General features: G+C 44.8%; 2 protein-coding genes across 2 annotated transcripts in view; one reads left to right on the forward strand and one right to left on the reverse strand.

The window, feature by feature from the left end:
• The window catches only part of SLC25A25 (solute carrier family 25 member 25), a 38,804-nt gene extending 34,057 nt beyond the window's left edge, over nt 1–4,747 (reverse strand). The window contains exon 1 of the mRNA XM_075015046.1: nt 4,419–4,747. Within this exon, the coding sequence (XP_074871147.1) occupies nt 4,419–4,688 (270 nt within the window). The 5' untranslated portion in view covers nt 4,689–4,747. The remainder of the gene's footprint in view (nt 1–4,418) is intronic.
• A 323-nt stretch (nt 4,748–5,070) lies between these two features.
• NAIF1 (nuclear apoptosis inducing factor 1) lies at nt 5,071–9,677 on the forward strand. Its single transcript, XM_075015340.1, has 3 exons — nt 5,071–5,276; nt 5,843–6,331; nt 7,334–9,677. Exons 1-3 carry the CDS (start codon nt 5,105–5,107, stop codon nt 7,804–7,806), a joined length of 1,134 nt encoding a protein of 377 aa, XP_074871441.1. The 5' UTR covers nt 5,071–5,104; the 3' UTR covers nt 7,807–9,677.
• The last annotated feature ends 10,338 nt before the right edge of the window (nt 9,678–20,015 follow it).

The raw sequence follows: 20,015 nt of genomic DNA on the forward strand, positions 1-20,015 counted from the left end.
GAAGAAAGTCATAGTACTGTAACATGTATCTGATATATGCCACATGTAAGCTATACAGATACTGGAGTTTTGTCAAATGTAATATGTTCTCAATCACAAGCTGCAAACACCTTAAAGTTAACAAAAATATGATTTAGTGCTTTGGAAACTATTTAATATCAAAATTTTGTAAACTAAGTATAGTATTTATATCAGGAATGCTAACGTTAATAAGGGAACAGAATTTAGGCTATTCAGATAACCTGATCTGAGTATAGCCATAATTTCCAACATCTTTGTTATCATTTCTTAAGTAGATCCTCCTTGACTGAATTTCTGAATACAGGAACATAAGAGTGGCCATACTGAGTCAGACCAAAGGTCCATCTAACCCACTACCCTGTCTCTGACAGAGGCCAATGCCAGATGCCTCAAAGGGAGTGAACGGAAGAGGTAGTCATCAAAGTGACCGCTCTCCTGTCATCCATTGCCAGCTTCTGACAGAGGCTAGTGTAGATAAATGTCTGTATCATTTTCTTATAACCATGTATTAAATTCTTATAACCTTGTATTAAGTCTTTACATATAGAAACTTTGTAATCTCTGTATCACTTTCTGTATATTGAAAGTTTGTGTTAAGTCTTTTTGTAGAAATACAAAGGACTCCCTAGTAAGTCTTTTTTTGTAGAAACTGTATTAAGTCTTTTGTAAAAATCTCTCCCCTTTTACATAATTGGACTGCCCTGTCGAATGAATGAGGCGTAGCTGCCACAGTAGCAGAGGGGAACAGGACCAGACCCAAGGACAGTTAAGACTTGTCAAACAAGGAAGATCAGACATATTGACAACCTTGGGAGTGAAAAACAACATACAGACTAACACAGCTACCTCTCTGAAACAAGACCTGTAGCACCTTATAGACTAACAAATTTTGGAGCATAAGCTTTCATGGGCAAAGACCTGCTTCGTCAGATGCATGAGTGGTGGTGTTCAGGTCTTTGCCCTGGAAAGCTTATGCTCCAAAATACCTATTAGTCTATAAGGTGCCACAGGACTTGTTGTTTTTGAAGATACAGACTAACTCGGCTACCTCTCTAAAAACAATCAAGCTTCTTTTGAAAGCAGGTTCAAAGGCACTCTTTGAAGATGAATGTAGCAGCACTGAGGCAGCAACCAGAAAAAGGCACCAGGGATGACTGACTGACACAGCCAAGAGTGCATAGCTTTTGCATATGCATGTGATGACTAATTGATATAGACTTGCACGAGAGAGAGGTCCCTATAAATCTAGGTGCCTTGCACGGCAGGTCTAGTCTTGTCAACATTGGAGCGTAGATCCAGATCTGTAAAAAGTCAGCTCCATTCCTCCCATATCTAACTCACCTGATTACTGAAGTTAGGAGGGAGCAACTAGTTGGTAACGAGATGGAGTGTGCTTGTGTGAGAGAGAGTGCATAAGTAACATTCTATACATATGATAAAGTGATTGATAGAGATATTACCAGTAAATGTGGCGTTTTGCCTTATCTCCCTGCAAAAGAGCCTGCATAATTCTTTGAAGTACAACACTGGGGACACCATTCCTACCCATCCTGGCTAATAACCATTGGGGGACCTAACCTCCATGAAGGTACCTAGTTCCTTTTTGAACCTTCCTACAGTCCTGGTCTTCATAACACCCTCTGGCAAGGAGTTCCACTATGCGCTGTGCAAAGAAAAACTTTCTTCTGTTAGTTTTAAACCTGCTACCCATTAGTTTCATTTGGTGACCCACAGAGCTTATATAATGGGAACAAGTAACTTTTCCTTATTCATTTTTTGCATATAGACCTCTATCATATTGCCCTTCTGTCTCCTCTTCTCTAAGCTGAAAAGTCCTAGCCTTTTTAATCTTTCTTCATATGTCACCAGTTCCAAAAATCATTTTGTTGCCCTTTTCTGAACCTTTTCCAATGCCAATATATCTTTTTAGAGATGAGGCAACCACATTTGTACACAGTGTTCAAGGGGTAGGCGTACCGTGGATTTACACAGACGTAATAAATTCTCTGCCTTATTCTCTATCCCTTCTTTTTATGATTCCTAGCATTCTGGGTTTTGTTTTTTTTGTTGTTTTTGGTTTTTGACTGCTGCTGCACACTGCTTGGATGTTTTCAGAGAACTATCCACAATGACTTCAAGATCTCTCTCTTATGTAGTTACAGATAAATTACTCCCATCATTCTGTATGTATAGTTGGGATTACTTTTGCCAATGTGCATTACTTTACATTTATCAACATTAAATTTCATTTGCCATTGTCATCTCATCTCTTAGTTTTGTTTACTTAGGTCGAGAAAAAAAGCATTTTTTCTGAAGTGACATCTTCAAGCTTAATTTCTGTTCCATTTACAAATAAACATTCAAACAGTAAGAAATAGATTAATATGATTTCAGTGCCAAGAGTGAATGGGGCTATCTTTAACAAATCAGAAAACCTCCTTAGCAAAGTTTTGTGCAGATGTTTCCTCACATACACACAATGCTGCATTCACTAGAGGCCACCCCAAAAGGCAGAAAAACCACAACTAGACAATGTGATTTAAATGAGGAGTGTCCAAAAGGCAGCCAGCAGGCCAGAATCTGGCCCATGGAGCCTTTTTATCTGGCCTGTGGGGCCGGCTGCCACAGCAGCACAACCTTCCACCGCATGGCCATGTGCCGCAGAGACCCAGCGGCTGGGGTGCAACACCACCACCAGCCCCAGCGGACAAAGCCCCAGCGGCTGGGGCACTGAGCCACCACCAGCCCTGGGTGATGAAGCCAGGGTGGAGGTGCAGGCCAGCAGCAGAGCAGTTTGGGGCCACAGGGGGGTTAAGCCTGGGGGTGGGCAGGAGACAGTTTGGGGCTACATGGGATCTAAAGTTGGGGGCAGCTTGAGGCTCCAAGGGGGGGCAGTTTGACACTGCGAGGGGTTTACGCTTGGTGGGGGCTGGGGCTATTTTGTGTTCCGCCCCCCCCCCAGAACACATAAAAAATTGCCCTGTGGCCCCCCAATGAGAAAAGGTTGGACACCCCTGGTTTAAGCATTGCCATGCAACTGTGAAGTTCTTTCCCAAGCCTCTTTTGCAGAAAGGCTCCACTCCCCAAAACCAAAGGTCCTTGGAAAGGTATACTTGCAGAGAAGCAACCTTCACAATGGGATCCGTGTGCAATGCTCCCAACAAATGGTGTATCTAGGTCATCCACAAAGTACCATAGCTCTGCCCCCACATCAGTACAGCGTAAGCAAACATTGTATGGCAGCTGCAGGATAGATACAGAGGTACGTCAATTATTTCAACTGAGTACTTTAATCAGGATTACAGTCAGACATATCCCCATCTGTCTAAAGAGGTAAAATCTAAAGAGTCAGAGCAGGACGTTTTCTCCATGAGGAAAAGAAATCCTCAGAAACAAAAGGGATTGAGCAGGAAAAGATCACTAAAACGAGAGTTAACTCTAATTTATCTCCACATGTGGAGTGACTTGTTACATACACCAATACGGAAATGATGTGCAACACACTGCTTCCATATTGGTGCGTATAACAAAATTCATTCTGCACGTGGGTGATCTGAAGCAGGGCTTGCGCCGAGGGATTCAGAGGGTGGAATGGGGCTCAGGATTGTGTGGGTGGGGGGTGAGGGCTCTAGCTAGATGTGCAGGCTTTGGGTGTGGTGGAGGATGAGGCATTTGGGGTTCTGGAAGGAGCCACTGCAGCCAGCTGAGAGGAGATGGAGTCAGCTCTGTGTGTATCAGCCCTGAGCCCCTGCATGGTACCTGTCAGGCAGACACACAACTTAGAGAGAACCCTGATTAACAGCAGTTCTGCATGCATCCCACACTATCCTGTGTAACCTCCCACAGGAACCCTGACCCTACTCATCTCTAGGACCTGTATCAAGCAATCCTCATAAACACATCCAAACACACACGGATTGTTTTCAGCAAGGTTTGCCCCCAGCTAAACTAAACTATTCCTACGAATGCAATGTCTCTGAAAAGACCTTGCATTCTTTAGGTGCGGTACCGCCTTCTCTATCTAGGTCACCGACCCAGCGCCCACCTCAGTATGATGCAATCCACGCCCCCCAGCCCCCACCCCCGGGGCAGCATGATGCAATTCCCCATCAACAGCATGATGCACCCCCCACAATGTGATGCAATTCTGGCACCCAGGGGCACTCCCCCCACACTCCCCTCAGCATGATGCAATCACCCCCCTTCCTCGGTCAGTCACCTGAGGGCATGTCCTCAGAACACCTGCCCCCACAGTGTGATGTAACTATCACCACCACCGCCACTCACCCTGGGACACGGCCTCACCCAGCACGGCGCTTTCCCACGCCCCCCTCGCCCGGGTGCGATCCCAGCGCACAGCACAGGAACCCCGGTCCGAGCTCTCCCCACTCACTCACCCACAGATCGCGCTCGGTGCGGTGCAGCCCCAGCTGCCCCAGCCCCACGGCTAGGTCGTGCACACAGAGCGCGCCGTCCCGGTTCACGTCGAGCTTCTGGAATAGGGTGCGAAGGCGCAGGTGCTCGGGTCCTCCGCCCAGGGACCGGCCACTCGGGCTCGCGGCGCCCGCCTCAGGTGACGGGGAGGTGGCTGCTGGCCGGGGGGAGCCACACGGGCACAAGACGCCGCTCACCACCGGCGAAGCCAGAGAGCGGCGCGGACTCGGCATCCTGTAGCGGCTCGCGAAATGCCGACAAATGGGGGAACTCGCCCCCACCTCAGCAAGGAAGTGACTCAAGCAGCTTCCGGTTGGCGCCGCGAGGCATGTGGCGCACGTGACCGCTCTGTGGCCATTCGGAATGGCGAGTTCGTAACAGGATTACGAACGCATTACGCTCGCCACGTCTGAGCCAATCACAGTATCGGAGGTTACCGTACGTCATACGCACGCTTTCGACATAACCAATCAGAATCCAGTAGCTGCCCACCAGCTACGAACGGAGGATTTCCATTGGTAAAACAGCCGGTGAAGGCAAGGCGACGACAGGTCCAATGAGCTCAAACGCTGGCGGACTAAGCCCACAGTAAATTTTGACAGGCAGAGGCTGTATTCAATAGCCTGGAAGAAGGGCGTGCGCCCGAGCTATGACGGGCAGGAACAGCACCCAATGCGGTATGGCGGCGGCGTCTGACGGCAGTACAGCTTGTGACAGGCAGTATGTCCGTCCGGGGACTGGAACGTTGCTGAGAGGAGGCGGTTCCTACTCCAGACAAGCAGCACTTTTGACCAGTCGAACTATAGCGCTGACGGCAAACGGTGAGTCTTGTGTCTAACAGGCAAGCGAGAGGCCCAATGGGCTGAAGCAGGAAAGGGGCTGATTCTGGAAGCCATTACGCCACTGCCGCAGGGCGGAGGCCGTTTAACGGGGCCTGGTGGGTGGCTGTGATACGCAATTTGCGTATCTTTCGTTATTGAAGGGGGTAACACCCCAGGGCCCGTGAGGCCCCTTGGGGGCCCCCCATTTTTCCTGGGCCCATAGGTCACCAAACCCCGTTAGCGTTTCGTGGCCCCTGGATCTCACCCCTTCCCTGCCTCCGTTAGATCCCAAGTCCCTCTCAGGGCCCCTACTAACTCCCCCGCACCTCTCTGCCTCCTCGCACCTTGGCCCTCTAAGGCCTCCAGCCCCTCAGGCTCCTTTAGGGCCCTTTGGGCTCCCAGCTCCCTTTCAGGCCCCCCAACCCAGCCCTGGTCCCCTTTCATCACCATCCCACCCTTGTAACTCCCCCTAAGGGCCCTTTCCCCCCCCGGCCTTTGTCACACTTGAGCACCCATTTCCCCACCCCCCCATCTCTGTGACCTCATGGCAATGGCATCGCCCCCAGCCCCACCAGCGAAGAAGCGTAAGACGAACTTCTCGGAGCGGGAGGTGGAGATCATCGTGGAGGAGCTGGAGCGGGGCAAGCACCTCCTCATCAACCACTTCAACGCTGGGGTCCCACTGGCCACCAAGGCTGCCGCCTGGCACAACATCCTGCGCCGTGTCAACGCCGTAGCCACCTGCCAACGTGAGCTGCCGGAAGTCAAGAAGAAGTGGTCAGACCTCAAGACTGAGGTACGGCGCAAGGTGGCCCAGGTCCGGGCCGCTATGGAAGGAGGTGGCATAGGGCAAGATGGAGCCGGCGAGGGTCAGGACGGCGAGGATCCTACAGGTGCTGCAGCCACCCCTGTCATACTCACCCCCATGCAGCAGCGCATCTGCAACCTGTTGGGAGAAGCCACCATCATCAGTCTGCCTACCGGGGACTGCACTGCTGGGGATGGTGCCGAGATACCCATTGCAGCCTCCACCACCACTGTCACCCTGACCCAGAGTGAGTGCTGCCTATAATGAAGGTGCTGGATCAAAAGGCCATAAAGTGTTCTGCAGTTCTCCTGTGAGCAATGAGAAGGGGGCCTCATACCCATGTGGAACAGTACCGATTGCACAAGATGAAATCCTGGTACCTTTTAAAGAATAGTGAAAGTGGCACCTTAATAAGTGCAGGTGCTATGGGGGGCAGGGACATGATATGCAGGCACTGAAAGCCACCCCTTTTTGACAGCCAGGTCTGTCTTAGAAACAAGGAAAGCAAGTAGGCTTTGGGGGATTTGGCATCCCAATGCACCTTTGCAACTAACAGGCTGCCTCAGCCTTCCTCTGGGGAATAGCTGTAAGGCTGTATCATAGGATGGTGAGCAGCTACAGCATAATTGTCTGTGGTTAAAGTTGGTTCAGACTTGTGAGTGGGGTTGCAAATCATAAAAGTGAGCAAAGGTGGGTTAAGAAGGCTTAGTAAGGAAAGGAAGAACTTTCTAGCTCAGAATAAAATCTCATGGTACAAAGTTCTCTGTTCATCTAAAATATTTTTCTTATGCTTTCCTTCCCATTGAATGATGCTTATTGTCGTCTATCTATAAACCAAGCATTCAGGAGGGAGCAAAATTGAGGACTATAGAGCTCTTTGGCTGTATATATTCTTTAGGCTAGCTTATACAGAGTTTTCTTGAGATATTTAGATGATCAGAGAGACGCTAGATGAAACAGCAGCACTTAGCAGTTTTGTCACTATGATGAATGAGTAAAACCAATTTTGAGAAGTAGTATTCCCTCCTCTCTTTGTCCCTGAACTGTACAGATGTGGGGAGAAGTCTAGATCAGGAAAGATCAGTCTTCTACAGGGTTGGCTTCCTTCCTTAGGTACTACATGTCCAGTCTTCCCTGTTTTTCTCCTTACACAGGTATGAAAGCCCAGGCATGTTCATTTGTTAGTGGTGCCCTACAATAGTCACCCAAAAAGCTGCAGCCTCTGACGTTTCTTTTTATTTGCTCCTAGTTCCTGCAGAGACAACTTATCATAGTCTGGAGGATGGTGTGGTAGAATACTGCACAACAGAGGCACCCACAACTGTTACTGCTGAAGCACCCTTGGAGATGATGGCACATCAAGCTGAAGCATCTGTGAAACCCCAGGAGCTAAAGAGCCGAATTGCCCTAAATTCAGCCAAGCTCCTGCAGGAGCAGCGAGTGACCAACCTGCATGTGAAGGAAATTGCCCAGCATTTGGAACAGCAAAATGACCTGCTGCAGATGATCCGTCGCTCTCAGGAAGTGCAGGCATGCGCACAAGAGCGTCAGGCACAGGCTATGGAAGGGACCCAGGCTGCTCTAAGTGCCCTTATCCAGATCTTACGCCCCATGATCAAGGACTTCCGTCGATTTCTGCAAAGTAATACGCCTAGTGCTTCAGTAACTGGTGACCCCAGCCATGCAGCCCAGAATGGGCAACAAGATGGCATCATCCAATGAAATAAGGACCAACTGCACATTTCTCTCAAAAGGGCTGCCTTTGCAACTGTGGATTGGTTGAGTTCCAGCCCTCTGGAGTTAAAAGCTGTTGCATCATTTTCTGTAATGATCTTTTGCTGTCTGGTTCTGTGGACTTAGCATCCAGGATGGCAGCAAGGATGTGCAATTAAACTCGGAACTTAGTGGTTTGGGATTTGATTTCTTTTTTTAAAAAAGAAAAATATTTTTTTCCACATAGATTTCTGAAAATACTATTATTTTTATTTCTATCTTGAAAAATGACACCACTTCCCTAAACATACAGCCTTTAACTGGCTTCTAACATATGGAGGTTCTTGCAGTCCTGGCTCATCTTTGACAATGCCATTACTCTGTTACAGTACAGAGGAGCTAATACAGTCTTATCTCTTGCTGGACATTTGTAGAATAATAATATGTTATATGAGGTGGTTCAGCCATGTCTCTGAGCTGGGAGTTTATGGTTGATGGTCTTCAAGGGTGCAAGTCAATATTGTATAGGGGACCAGCACAGAGCCTGTCCAGAGGAAGTCCCACTTTAGCTCTAAAAATAGAATTTAAGCGGGGCATAGAAGTCACGCTGGCCTTCTACACAGTGGTGAATTTCATCCAAAGGTAGCAGAGGTGTTTTTATGTGAGCATTAAATGTCTCAAAGTAATACTAAAGGAAATGAGTAAGTGTGAATTTCATTCAGGTAGGTTTACATACAAATGGAAACATCATCCCTGTGGAGTAGGTACTACAGTATAGTTTGAAACCTATACAGTACATTATCTCAACAAGATGAGAAAAGTATGGAGTTTTCAGCAAAGCCATAACTCTGAAAATCTTTGCTTGTGTGAGTTTGTCAGCCCCTTGCAATTTTAATGGGGTGGAGGAGGTATGGTTGTGTTTACAGTTTGTCATTTGTTTCATATTTTGAAGGCATTAACAATTAATTTCTGTCTTTAGTCTATATACCATTGACTTCAGCAAGCATTTTGACTGCTTAAGAACTGAGGAATTTGGACCCAAATCCCTTTAAGATTATATTGGGGAAAAATTATCCTTCCCACGTCCTTTTTGAGCTGTTCTGGCTTCTGGAGTCTGGACCTAAGTGGAAGCACTTAGTTTCATAGCAAGTTGACTTGACAGTATGAATGTGATTATTCTAGATATGCACAAACTTCATAAATGGAAAAAAATTTCAGATTAAATGAAATACTTCACTTCTATATGTGTAGAAGCTGATCAATTTGGGTTTAAATAATTTCATTGTTAATGTCTTTCTCTCCCCTTCCCCCCACAAGCGATTTGCAGAACCAATGAAATGAAATTATGGATGAATAGTTGCCAAATATTACTGTCAAGAAGAAACTTTTTAACGCTAAGTTGTGTTTGCTTTTGAACTCTGTAGGGCTGAGAAGCAGTGAGCTGATAGAATTAATTTTCACGATTATAAACCTCTTTCTATAATGAAAACATTGATGGGACTCTTAACTAAACCAGTATATGGGATATTGCTATATGTTATAACCTTCATTGTAGTGGTAGTTCACTGACTCTTGAAGGGAGGAGGATGGTATAGTAAACAGTGTGATTGAAGGCTTTGCCACATGGAAGATCTTTGACCTATTTAGTCAGTCTTCCACCCTGAGTCAGGACAACACCCTCAATGGCTTTCACCTTTTACATAATTAGACCATATCAGTACAATTTTTTGGCCTGTTTTTCTCAAACCCTGTGGAATCAGATCAATGATTCAGTTGTAGTTTATTTTCTAAATAGACACTGCATCATATCTCTTTGGTTTTACCTCATTTGTAAATATGAATACCAATATGAATTTTTAATAAAATGATTTTTTGGTAAATTGTCTTTATTAGTATTCTCCTTGGAAAAATATGACTAAAGCTGAGCAGGACTCAAGAGTCAGGAAATAACTAAAGTTAAAGTTGCACAGTCCTTTCAGCAATCTGAACCCTGATTATGCTTTGTGATAGGTATTTAGTTTCATGATCACATTTTGTTTCTCAAATAAAATTAATACTTTCTGCAATCTTATCTTGTAATAGTGATTGTTCTTCGCATGACGGACAATTATGACTCATGAAAATCACATTGTACCAGCCATGAGCTGGGTACAATATAACATCCCAGAATAAGAGCAGATAAAGTGGTGGCATGAATTGACTTATATTATGAATTGACTCAATGACTGCAGACCCAGTGGTGATTCTGTATCCCATCTTATTGCAATAGGTAATAGAATGCTAAGGCTAAGCAGGAGTCAAAAGTCAGGAAATAACCAAAGTTAAGGTCAGAATATTAATTTATCTGTCAGGAAGAAATGTAATGTTAACACAAATCAATAGCATTCAAATGTAAACTGTGTACATAAATTCTCACTCATTAAAAACTGTGGCAATATTTTATGTATAAGTACAAGCTTCCTGCCTGGAGCTCAACCATTAGTCATTACTTGGTTCATTGGAGCCCTTGGAGGACCAAAGAAAAAGCAATGCACTCAAGGTCAACACTAGATAGTAAAGGAAAGCAACCAAAGAACTGTGGTTTGGGGGAATGGCGGTTTTATACTGACAGAATACAAAAGTAGTGTCCAAAGGCAACTGAAAATGAAAAGCAAGGCATCCAGGATGATTATCTCTATCCTAAGCCTGCTGCTTCTTTTGGAATTCTGTAGCCTGCTGTAGAGTTCTGTAGCCTGCTGACTGGACCAAGCACAGCCATTCAGGAATGTATCAAGCACGAATATTCTTCTCCAATGGGACACAAGAAGTGTGAAAGAGTATAGTATACGTGATTTGAGGGTCTGTATCAGAAGTCTCCAAAACTGGGAAACAATGCTATAGTGTACACATTGCTGGTATTTCTAATTTCAGTGGTATATAGTGCAAAGTTCTAGTGTTGGGAATTCAGGAGATAAACCTTGAAGTGCTCTCTGGTCTATCAGAAGCCACTTACTAGAGTGGCCTGATTGCTTTATGCACCCCAGTCCGTCCTTGGAGCAAATTTGTAGCTTTAAAGGTGTTCGGGTGGCTGCTGATGTACAGTTAGTTAAAGCCTATTACACCCACTCGCATGTAGGGCAGCGGCAAAGGTCCTCCGCTTGTGTCTGTCTTTGACCATTTTCTCCAGTGTGTCCCAGTTGTAGTTCATTCTCTTTTATGTCTGCCTCTACAATATGCCGCCATGTTGTCTTGGGCCTCCCACGTTTCTGTCATCCTTCAGGCATCCAGTGAAGTGCTATCTTTACAATGGTGTCTGCCTCCCTTCTCATCATGAGCCCTATCCATCTCCAATGTCTTCTCATGATGATAGTGGTGGCATCTCAGGAGCAGGTTGTGGTTGGAGATTGTCTTCAGCCAAAAGATGCAAAGTATCTTGCACAAGCGAGTGGTGTGAAAGTATGAGAGCTTGTCATCTGCCAGCACTCTGAGCCCGTAAAATAGTGTCGATATGACACAGCTCTGGTACAGCTTAAGCTTGCTGTGGACACTACTGTGTAGATCTCCAAATATTGTTCACACTTCTAAGGACATTTCTGGCCTTGCTTAGTCTGCTGTGTATGCAGTTCTTGGTGCTTCTATTATGGCAGATGATGCTGCCTAAGTACATAAAGCTGTCTGTGCTGGGTTAGTCTGCATCATCATCTTGATTGGTGCTGGTGAATCTATGTTGAAAGTCATAATCTCAGGGTTTTTTTGGTTGACTCTTAGTCCAACCTGGCATCCAAAGATGCATAGGCGTTGTGTCTTTTCCTGCATGGGTTGATGGGTGTGGGAAAGCATTGCAAGGTCGTCCGCAAAGTCAAGGTCTTCCTATGAAAAAAATCCATTTCAATTCTCTCCTGCAGATGGCACCCTACAACAAAATGGAGAAATTGCTGCACCTAGGTCAATAGATGGACAGACATTCCACTGAGATCTTAGTTCAGCCACCAACAAGCAGTCAATTATTAAGGTATATATTTAAAACCCTGCAACGGAAAAGGCCTACAGTTGCAGTGACAGGGAGACATACTAGACTGGTTAAAAAGTCTCCCCAGTCTCTACCTCATATGATTCTGTTTGCTTCTCTCATGATTCTCCTCTCCTTGAGGCTGACAAGGAAGGAGAAGGAAGGAAGGAAACTCAGCATAGCACAGGAGGGAAGAGCCCTGTGTCCAAATAAAAGACAGGTTGGCTGAGGATGCAAAACCGCATACCCTTCCATCAAAAATGGACAAAGAGCATGGAACTCCTTTATGTGATGTGCTAAGTAGTTAACAATATATCTAGCAAACAGATTTCCTACAGAATAAAAGGGACAGACAAGACATAAAGACATTTGGAAGGAAAGAGATGGAAATCAAAGATTTTGATAAACATAGCACATAGGGTATGTCTCATATGCATTTAAGTTACATTATAGTTTTGGTAGCTAGTAACTGGCAAAGTGATAAGAAGGTTGCAAAATGACATAATTTGAACTTTTGTCTAATTTTTTGCCTGCAGTATATATTTTTAAAGCTTAATTGTCAAGCCTGTTTTTGCCAAATTCATCTGTGTTATAACTTCACATGAAATTAGACCAGGAATGATTTTGGCCTGCTGTGTTTAGCTAGGTGTGAAAGTCTTAAGTATTTCAGGCTCTTCCATTTTCACATGACACTCTTGACAGTAACTTGCATGTGACTCTCAGGTAAATGATCAGTTGCAGTTTCTGGCTGGCAATAAAACAGGTTTAGGAAAGGTTTCCCATGCTCCTAATGTATGAGCAACATGGCCGTTTGAGTCCCAATCCTGAATGGAGATCCATACAGGCAGACGTCATTGCCTGTGCAGAATTTTTTTTAACTTCAGTGAGACTCCATATGGGCATAAGAATCTGCCACATGGATCAGGATCAGGACCGTCATTAAGATAGGAAGGTCTCTGTTGCTTTCTCCTCTCAGGCTATGTCTACACTGCAGGCTTCTGTTGAAAGAAGCTTGTCTTGGAAGAGATCTTCCAAAAACTCTTCTGTTGACAGAGCACATCCAGACACCAAAGCTCATTGAAAGAGCGATCTGCTGTTCTGACAAAGAGCACTCAGACAGATTGGAAGCGCTCTTGCCTAAAGGCCACCCAGAACTGCTTCAGCCAGGGCTGTAGATCACCAGTTCCTTCCGAATGCTGTTGCTGGAGCTTTGCAGAGACACACGCTTAAAGGGACCTCTGGACAGCCATTTCTCTGCTGCGGCAGGAGGCTTGCCTATCTCAGAGAGGACAATTAACATGCCCCCACTTCTCATCCCCTTCCTTCTGTCCTACTTGATTTGTCAGTTTTTATTGCAATTTTTTTTTTTTGGTCCTCCATACTGCGACCCCTGGGGCTGCACCCTGGAAGGGCCAGGGGTGTTTCTTGAGGCCTTTGGTTCTTTATTGCTCAAGGTCTGGTTGGCAGTGAGAGCCACACGGCAAGCTGCTGCTCTCCAAGCCAACTTCTCGCCATGGGGCTTCTCCAGGCTTCCTGCGACTTTCAAAGGGGCCAGGAGACAGGAACCATAGAGCTGTGCTTGGTGTTGACAGGGTGTCCACTGGGACACCTGTGTCACTTCCTGGTGGCCTCTTCTGTCGACAGAAGACCTTCCTTCACATCCACACAGGCCTTCTTCCAAGAGATCTCTCTCGCAAGAGGCATTCGTCCTCATGGAAAGCAGGGTACAGCTCTTGACAAAACCCCTCTGTTCTGTCAATTTACTGTCATCAGAACGCACTTGCAATGTGGACGTGGCCCAAGTTTTGTCGGAAAATGTTTGTTTTCCTGACAAAACCCTGTAGTGTAGATATCGCCTCAGGTAAATCTCTTTCCTGAGGTCTTTCTTAATAGATAAGGCTGTTTCCTTCTTCCACAGAACAAGATCTAGCAATTAATCTCTGAAGTTGTATTTTCTCAAACTCCTTGTATGATAAGCCAGATGGCCAAGCAGAAAGAAAGGCAGAAAGAAAGTAAGGATAGGACCAAGTCTGAAGAAGTTAAGAGTTTAGTATTGTCTAGTTGCACCTGGAGTATATTTATACATGTTTCTTGCTTTTTTCAGAGTACTTGTAACAATGCTGTAATGCACACATCTCAGCATCATTAAGGGACACAAAAGAAAGGAGACGACAATTAGAGGAGCAAAACAAGTACAAAATTAACACAAAGTGAAAAATTATACAGAGGCATATTAAATCATCAAAAGAACAACTAATTAAAGCACAAGCTCCCTGCCCTCTAAAGCACCACTGAAAGGTGGCAGTGCTCATGGTAACAGACTGGACATATAGATCCAGAGCTGATCTGATAGTGAATGGACGAGCCATAGAAAAGAAGAGGGCTGGTGATTGCCAGGAGATCATCAGCAAAGTGAGTGTGATGGATATAGCTCCTACCCCTGGCAACACATGCACAGCTCCTTGTGGAAGACCAAACCATTTGCAGCACACACTGGAACAAATATAAATTTGAACAGGTGGGAAATCGCTCTGGCCACATCTACCCTAGCCCCCTTTGTTTGGAAGGGGCGTGTAATGAGCGAGTTGGGAGGATGCTAATGAGGCACTTCCATGAATATGGAGCACCTCATTAGCATAATGGCAGCCACGCACAATTTGAAAGCACCACTTTTGAATCGAAAGCCCCCTTCTCCTATTTGGTTTTAGGAAGAAGGGGATTTCGAAGTCCAAGGGGTCCTTTCAAAAGGCCCCCCGTCTACGCAGGCAGCACGCGATTTCAAAGTAGCGCTTTCAAATCGTGTGTGGCCACTGTTATGCTAATGAGGTGTTGCATATTCATGACAGTGCCTCATTAGCATCTTCCCAACTCACACTTTACCACATCCCTTCTGAAAGGAAGGGGCTAACGTAGACGTAGCCTCTTTCTTTCCCTCTTGGCAGTCACTCAATAATGAGTAGGACACCTTCATGTCACCCTCCTATTTGGGAGTCTGTTGGTGGCTGACCAGCCCGATTCTGGGGCCGCAGGTCTTGTCACAGAAGGGGCAGGTGTTGGTATCTCTTGGAGGGGCCTGGGGCAGTTTTTGCTGCTCTTTTCTTCTCTGCCTTTCCTTGTCTGCCCTGCGGCGGGACCTCTCAAACTGCGCCAGCCCCTCATGGGTTATCACTCCCCACTGGGGACAGTGCTGGGCAGCGTTCTCCCAAGTGTCAACACCAGTGCTGTACTTTTTCATGTGTGCCTTCAGCACGTCCTTATATCACTTCCGTTGGTCCCCAATGTCCCTCTGTCCTTCCTCCAACTCAGAATAAAGAATCTGTTTTTAGAGGCTCTGACCAGTCACCCAAACCACATGACCCAGTCCACCAAGTTATTGATGAATGATAAAAGCTTCAGTGCAGGTCATGTTCAACTCTCCCAGCATGCTAGTGTTCATGCACCTTTTTCCCAAGAGATATTTAGGATTCTCCTGAGGCAGTGTTGATGATATCGTTCAAGTGCTTTCAAATTATGCTTGTATGTAAATAGATGGCTGTTGTCATGCACCTGCTTGTGTCAGACTCCTAGGCTCAGTGCCAGGAACTGTGAGATGTATGCAAAACCCCACAGTTAGTGTGACTCCACCACACCACTGCGGTGTAGTATAAACATATGACTGTATTCTATATACAAGGTGAAAGCTTCAGGCACTGCAGATGCAAGTTTGAATATGTCAGAACTAACTCCAGTCTTCTGTGCTCATGAGCCTCCCAGATTCCTATGAGGTATTTAACACACCGGAGATGCTAAAGGGAAACTAGTGAGACTAGTTTAAAAAAAAAATCAGGCAGCTAGAGATTGGTTTTTCCCACAGAATCTGAGAAAAGAATCCACTGATTCTGGATATGTGTGCTCCCTCTTCTCTCTGTTCCCAGTGTTCAGCTCTTATGAACATGGCTGGTGTGGTAAGCATGAAATCAATACATGGCACTTTATTATCATAAATACTATTAGCGTACAGAGCTAATCAAAAATACAAGCAGATCAAAGAGGAGCTCACTGTAAGCTATAAAATTAATCTGAGAAGATACAAGCTTAGAGTAACGCAGCAACATAGGATAATCCAACCTAATGAGGATAGGCATACGTTTTCCTTTGCACCACTCCAAGTAGCTCTCCAAGCCCTGAGCTCTATAAATGGGATGCCTCTCTCTGCAATAAATTGCCAGTGAGGGCACATCTTCACTAGGAGCTTTACTCCATTGCAGCTTGTCCTGGTGATACAAGGTGCAACAATGCAGTGTGTTCCCACTGCCGGTGCTGGTGTGGGGTCATTACTGTCCCTCACAGAGCTCTCTGCAACCATTGCAGAAGCAGTGCAAGTACCTATCCCACCATATTTGGTATGACTACCTAAAGTAGGTGGGTTGTAGACATATAATTAGCGGCAGCGTGAAGAACACAGTCATACAGCATAATGAATTGCATGGTAACAGTTACACTGTATGATAATATTGAAAACTCATTAAAACTATTATATTATAATTATACTTATAAATTGTGCCAGAACAGGTCCATTACTATGGTTATATTGTAACAATCAGCGTATATTACTAGATTTCCAAGTCTTCAGTGTTTGGCTGCAAGTCCAGTGATATTTTCCAGAGGAGGAAACTGTCTATTTTACAAGGTTTGGCGATGTACTGATTAGAGATCCCCCCACCCCTGGTTAAAGTAATAGGACTAAATGGATCCCCAAACGGTTTGTACAGTTTATTGACTGTTTCTATCTAATCTCAATTTAACCAGCCCAGCCCCCTTCAAATTTATCTTACCTTATATTTTCCTTGATTTCTCACTGTTTCCCTCATCTTCGGCCCTTTTTCTCTCCCCCAAAAGATATTTCTGTCTTTTAAAAGTATTTCATACGTGTAATCATTGGTAGCTTTTACTTGGCAACTTCACAACTACTTTTTCTGCTTGAATTCACTCTCCGTTTCCTCACTTTCATATCCTGCTACCCAGTGCCCTCTTATCGTACACCTCTGTAATTAGGAACACTTCCATTAGGTCACCTACAAGCCTCCAGTCTAAGTGGAACAAGCTGATGTAGCACATTCTTCAGAACAATAATATGTTCCGTAGAAGTAAAAGGAATCAGAGTTAGACACTGTTCACTGGCTTAGATGTAACCCAGGATCTGTACAAAACCAATCTAATCCTTTAGAGATGTAATCACTTTTGAGAAAGAAAAAGGAGGTCGGGTTTTTAAAAAGGATGGAGCCAGGAAGTTAGGGACTTAAAAACTAGGAGCCGCAGCATCAGCAGCTGGGGATTCCTTTAGTGTGGTGAAATCAGGGAATGTTTAAAAACATCACAGCCAGCTATACAAGCCACTCCCCTGTGAATAAAGAGTCTATCAGGAAGGGGAACAAAACCTTTCCCAAATGTAGCGTGTACTATTGGGCAGTTACAAACACAGCTTAGGGTAGCCCTGTGACTGCTCTAACTTGTGCATTGGGCCAAATCAAACCCTAGCTTTCCTTAGGATTTGGCAGAGGGAAATGCCACCTTTTCCCCCTGCCCATCCTGGCTGTGGTTGCACTGCCCCCTCCTTTTGGAAGGGGCATGTAAATTACAGCTGATCAAAAATGCAAATGAGGCACTGATATGAATATTCCACACCTCATTTGCATAACGGGGCCACCCAGCCTGTCAAAAGTGCTGATTTTTAAATAAAAATAGCCATGTAGCTGCCCCAATTTCGAAAGCACCCTTCTTCCCAAAATGTTTTGAGAAGAAGAGTGCTTTCGAAATCAGGACACCCTTTCAAAGGAACCCCAGCTACACAGCTAGTTTTCTATTCGAAAGCAGCACTTTCGATGCTCGGGTGGCCGCTATTATGCAAATTAGGTGCTGAATATTCATATCACCACTCTTTAGCATTTCCGATCCACAGTATTTACATACCCCTTCCAAAAGGTATGGGTAGTGTAGATGCGGCCCCTTTCTTGGGTCGTTAAGGCTAGATCTACACAGCAACACTATTCTGAAATAATCCTTTCTGGAACAGCTATTCCAAAGTAGCTTATTTTGAAGTAACACAGCTGCGCACAGGAATGCTTTTCAAAATAGCATGTCCAGACACAGTGCCTCTTTTAAAATAGTACCATTGGACTCATTATGGCTTATTTTGAAATAGCACTATTCCATGTCTTAACAGCACCTATTTCTAAATAGCTATTTTGAAATTGGTGCTGTTCTTCCTGCAATGTTTATGAAATTTGAAAGACTTATGAAATTTGAAGAAACACGCCCACTATTTTGAATTTATTTTGAAATAGCGCCTGTGTAGTGTAGATGCTCGCAAAGTTATTTTGAAATAACTGCTGCTATCTAGAAATAATTTTGCGAACTGAATAACGCATAGGCAGACCTGATGCTAATTCAAGAAAAAAGTGTACAGTAAAAATACAGAAATACCAACAGAGTTTCAGAATAATAAACACTCTATGTCCTATGAATTTAATTCGTTTCATGACACTTCCTTTGTTAGAAAGTCATATATCTATCCCTGTGAATCCAACTGCAGTTGCTATATTACAGACTGTTCAGCGATTCTCTGGGCATTTTTCCAAGTTAATTTATTTTTAACATCAGGCACATTATTCAATTACTTATAAAGCAAACACTGAGATTTTCAAGAGAGTTTTCTGACAAATCTGTAGAGTAAATATGCGTGAGAACAGCAGGGCTTAAAATCTCTGTACATTTTAACATCCAGCCCTGTTGTTATAAACAAAGGAGAGAAGTCCTTTGAGGAGTTATTTATTAGCATGACTCACAATAGATATCCTTAGTCCCCTACTAAAAAAACCATTAATCCTATCTCCAGGATGGAAGTGGGTATACCAGGCCTCTCAGAGTGGGTCTTACAGGAAGCCTGCAGATGGAGAAGTGATCTTGAAATGATTTTGAGATTCTACAGGAAACCCCAAATCCTTCGCTGCTTGGCATATTTAAAATATCCAGCAGATTTGACTCTTCACCACAGCATGTCTGTTAAGGAATAAGAGGTAGAAAGAGTCAATATCCTTCCATGGCTTGTTGCCCTAGTAAGCATGAGACATCTATTTTCAGGTTGCGGGAAACAACCCCTTAATCTTAAAGAGCTTTCTCAGGGCTGTGTGGAAAACTTAATCGCCCCCATCATGCTCACCTTGTAGGCCTCTGCCAAGAGGCGAGGAAGGTATTCCTGAATTTGGCTATCACTTTGACTCTGTGTATGTGAGCTAGAACAGCATCACAAAATGTTCTTCCTAATCAGATCTGAAGATATCACTGGCTCCAAGTAAGTCTCCCTGGGGCACATCTACACAGTAGTCTTATTTTGAAATAAACTATTCCAGAATACCTATTCCAAACTAACTTATTTTGTAATAACACTGAGGCTGTGTCTACACTAGCCCAAAACTTCAAAATGGCCATTTACTAATGAAGGGCTGAAATACATATTCAGCGCCTCATTAGAATGCCGGCGGCTGCGGCACTTCGAAATTAACGCAGCTCGCCCAGACAGCGCTTCTTTTCAAAAGGACCCTGGCAACTTCGAACTCCCCTTATTCCTATCTGCTGTTAGTTTTGGGCTGGTGTAGACACAGCCTGACATATACAAACATACATTTCGAAATAGCTCTTAGCTATTTTGGAATACATCCACTACACAAACAGCCTACGTCTACACTAGAGAGTTTTGTCAACAAAACTCATGGCACATCCACACACAAAATGTGTTTTGTCAACAGTATGTCGACAAAACTTGTCACTGTCATCAACAGCCTTCTGCCTCTCCCCCATGAGGCAGAACACCCTTCTTGACAGACTCTGTCGACAAAAAAGCTGCGTGAACGCTCCTGGGGCCTCTGTCGATAGACAGGGCTTCCAGGTCACCGAGCAGCACCATCTTCTGTACTTCTGGTCGGCTGTTCTGTCAAGAGAGGGCCAGGCAGTCCAGCCACTCTCTGTCGACAGAGCAGATTGCTTTTTCTATCTGCTTTTGTGTGTCGCTGCACTCTATCAAGAGAAGTTTTGTCTGAAGAGCTCTTCCAACAGTGACGTCTGTTGACAGATTGCTGTAGTGTAGACACAGCCATAGGGCCTATTTCAAAATAGATCCACAGGACACACTATGGCTTATTTCAAAATAGGAGCTATTCTGTATCTTAACAGCGCCTATTTCGACCTATTTCGA

This window comes from Carettochelys insculpta, chromosome 21, assembly GCF_033958435.1.
Source record: "Carettochelys insculpta isolate YL-2023 chromosome 21, ASM3395843v1, whole genome shotgun sequence".
Lineage (NCBI taxonomy): Eukaryota > Metazoa > Chordata > Testudines > Carettochelyidae > Carettochelys > Carettochelys insculpta.

What these genes read in the sequence shown, in the direction of transcription:
- NAIF1 (XM_075015340.1), top strand. Translation starts at nt 5,105, where the DNA reads ATGACGGGCAGGAACAGCACCCAATGCGGTATGGCGGCGGCGTCTGAC. An exon ending in TATAGCGCTGACGGCAAACG is followed by an intron (nt 5,277 to 5,842) that starts GTGAGTCTTGTG and finishes CATCGCCCCCAG; the next exon opens with CCCCACCAGCGAAGAAGCGT. An exon ending in CACTGTCACCCTGACCCAGA is followed by an intron (nt 6,332 to 7,333) that starts GTGAGTGCTGCC and finishes ATTTGCTCCTAG; the next exon opens with TTCCTGCAGAGACAACTTAT.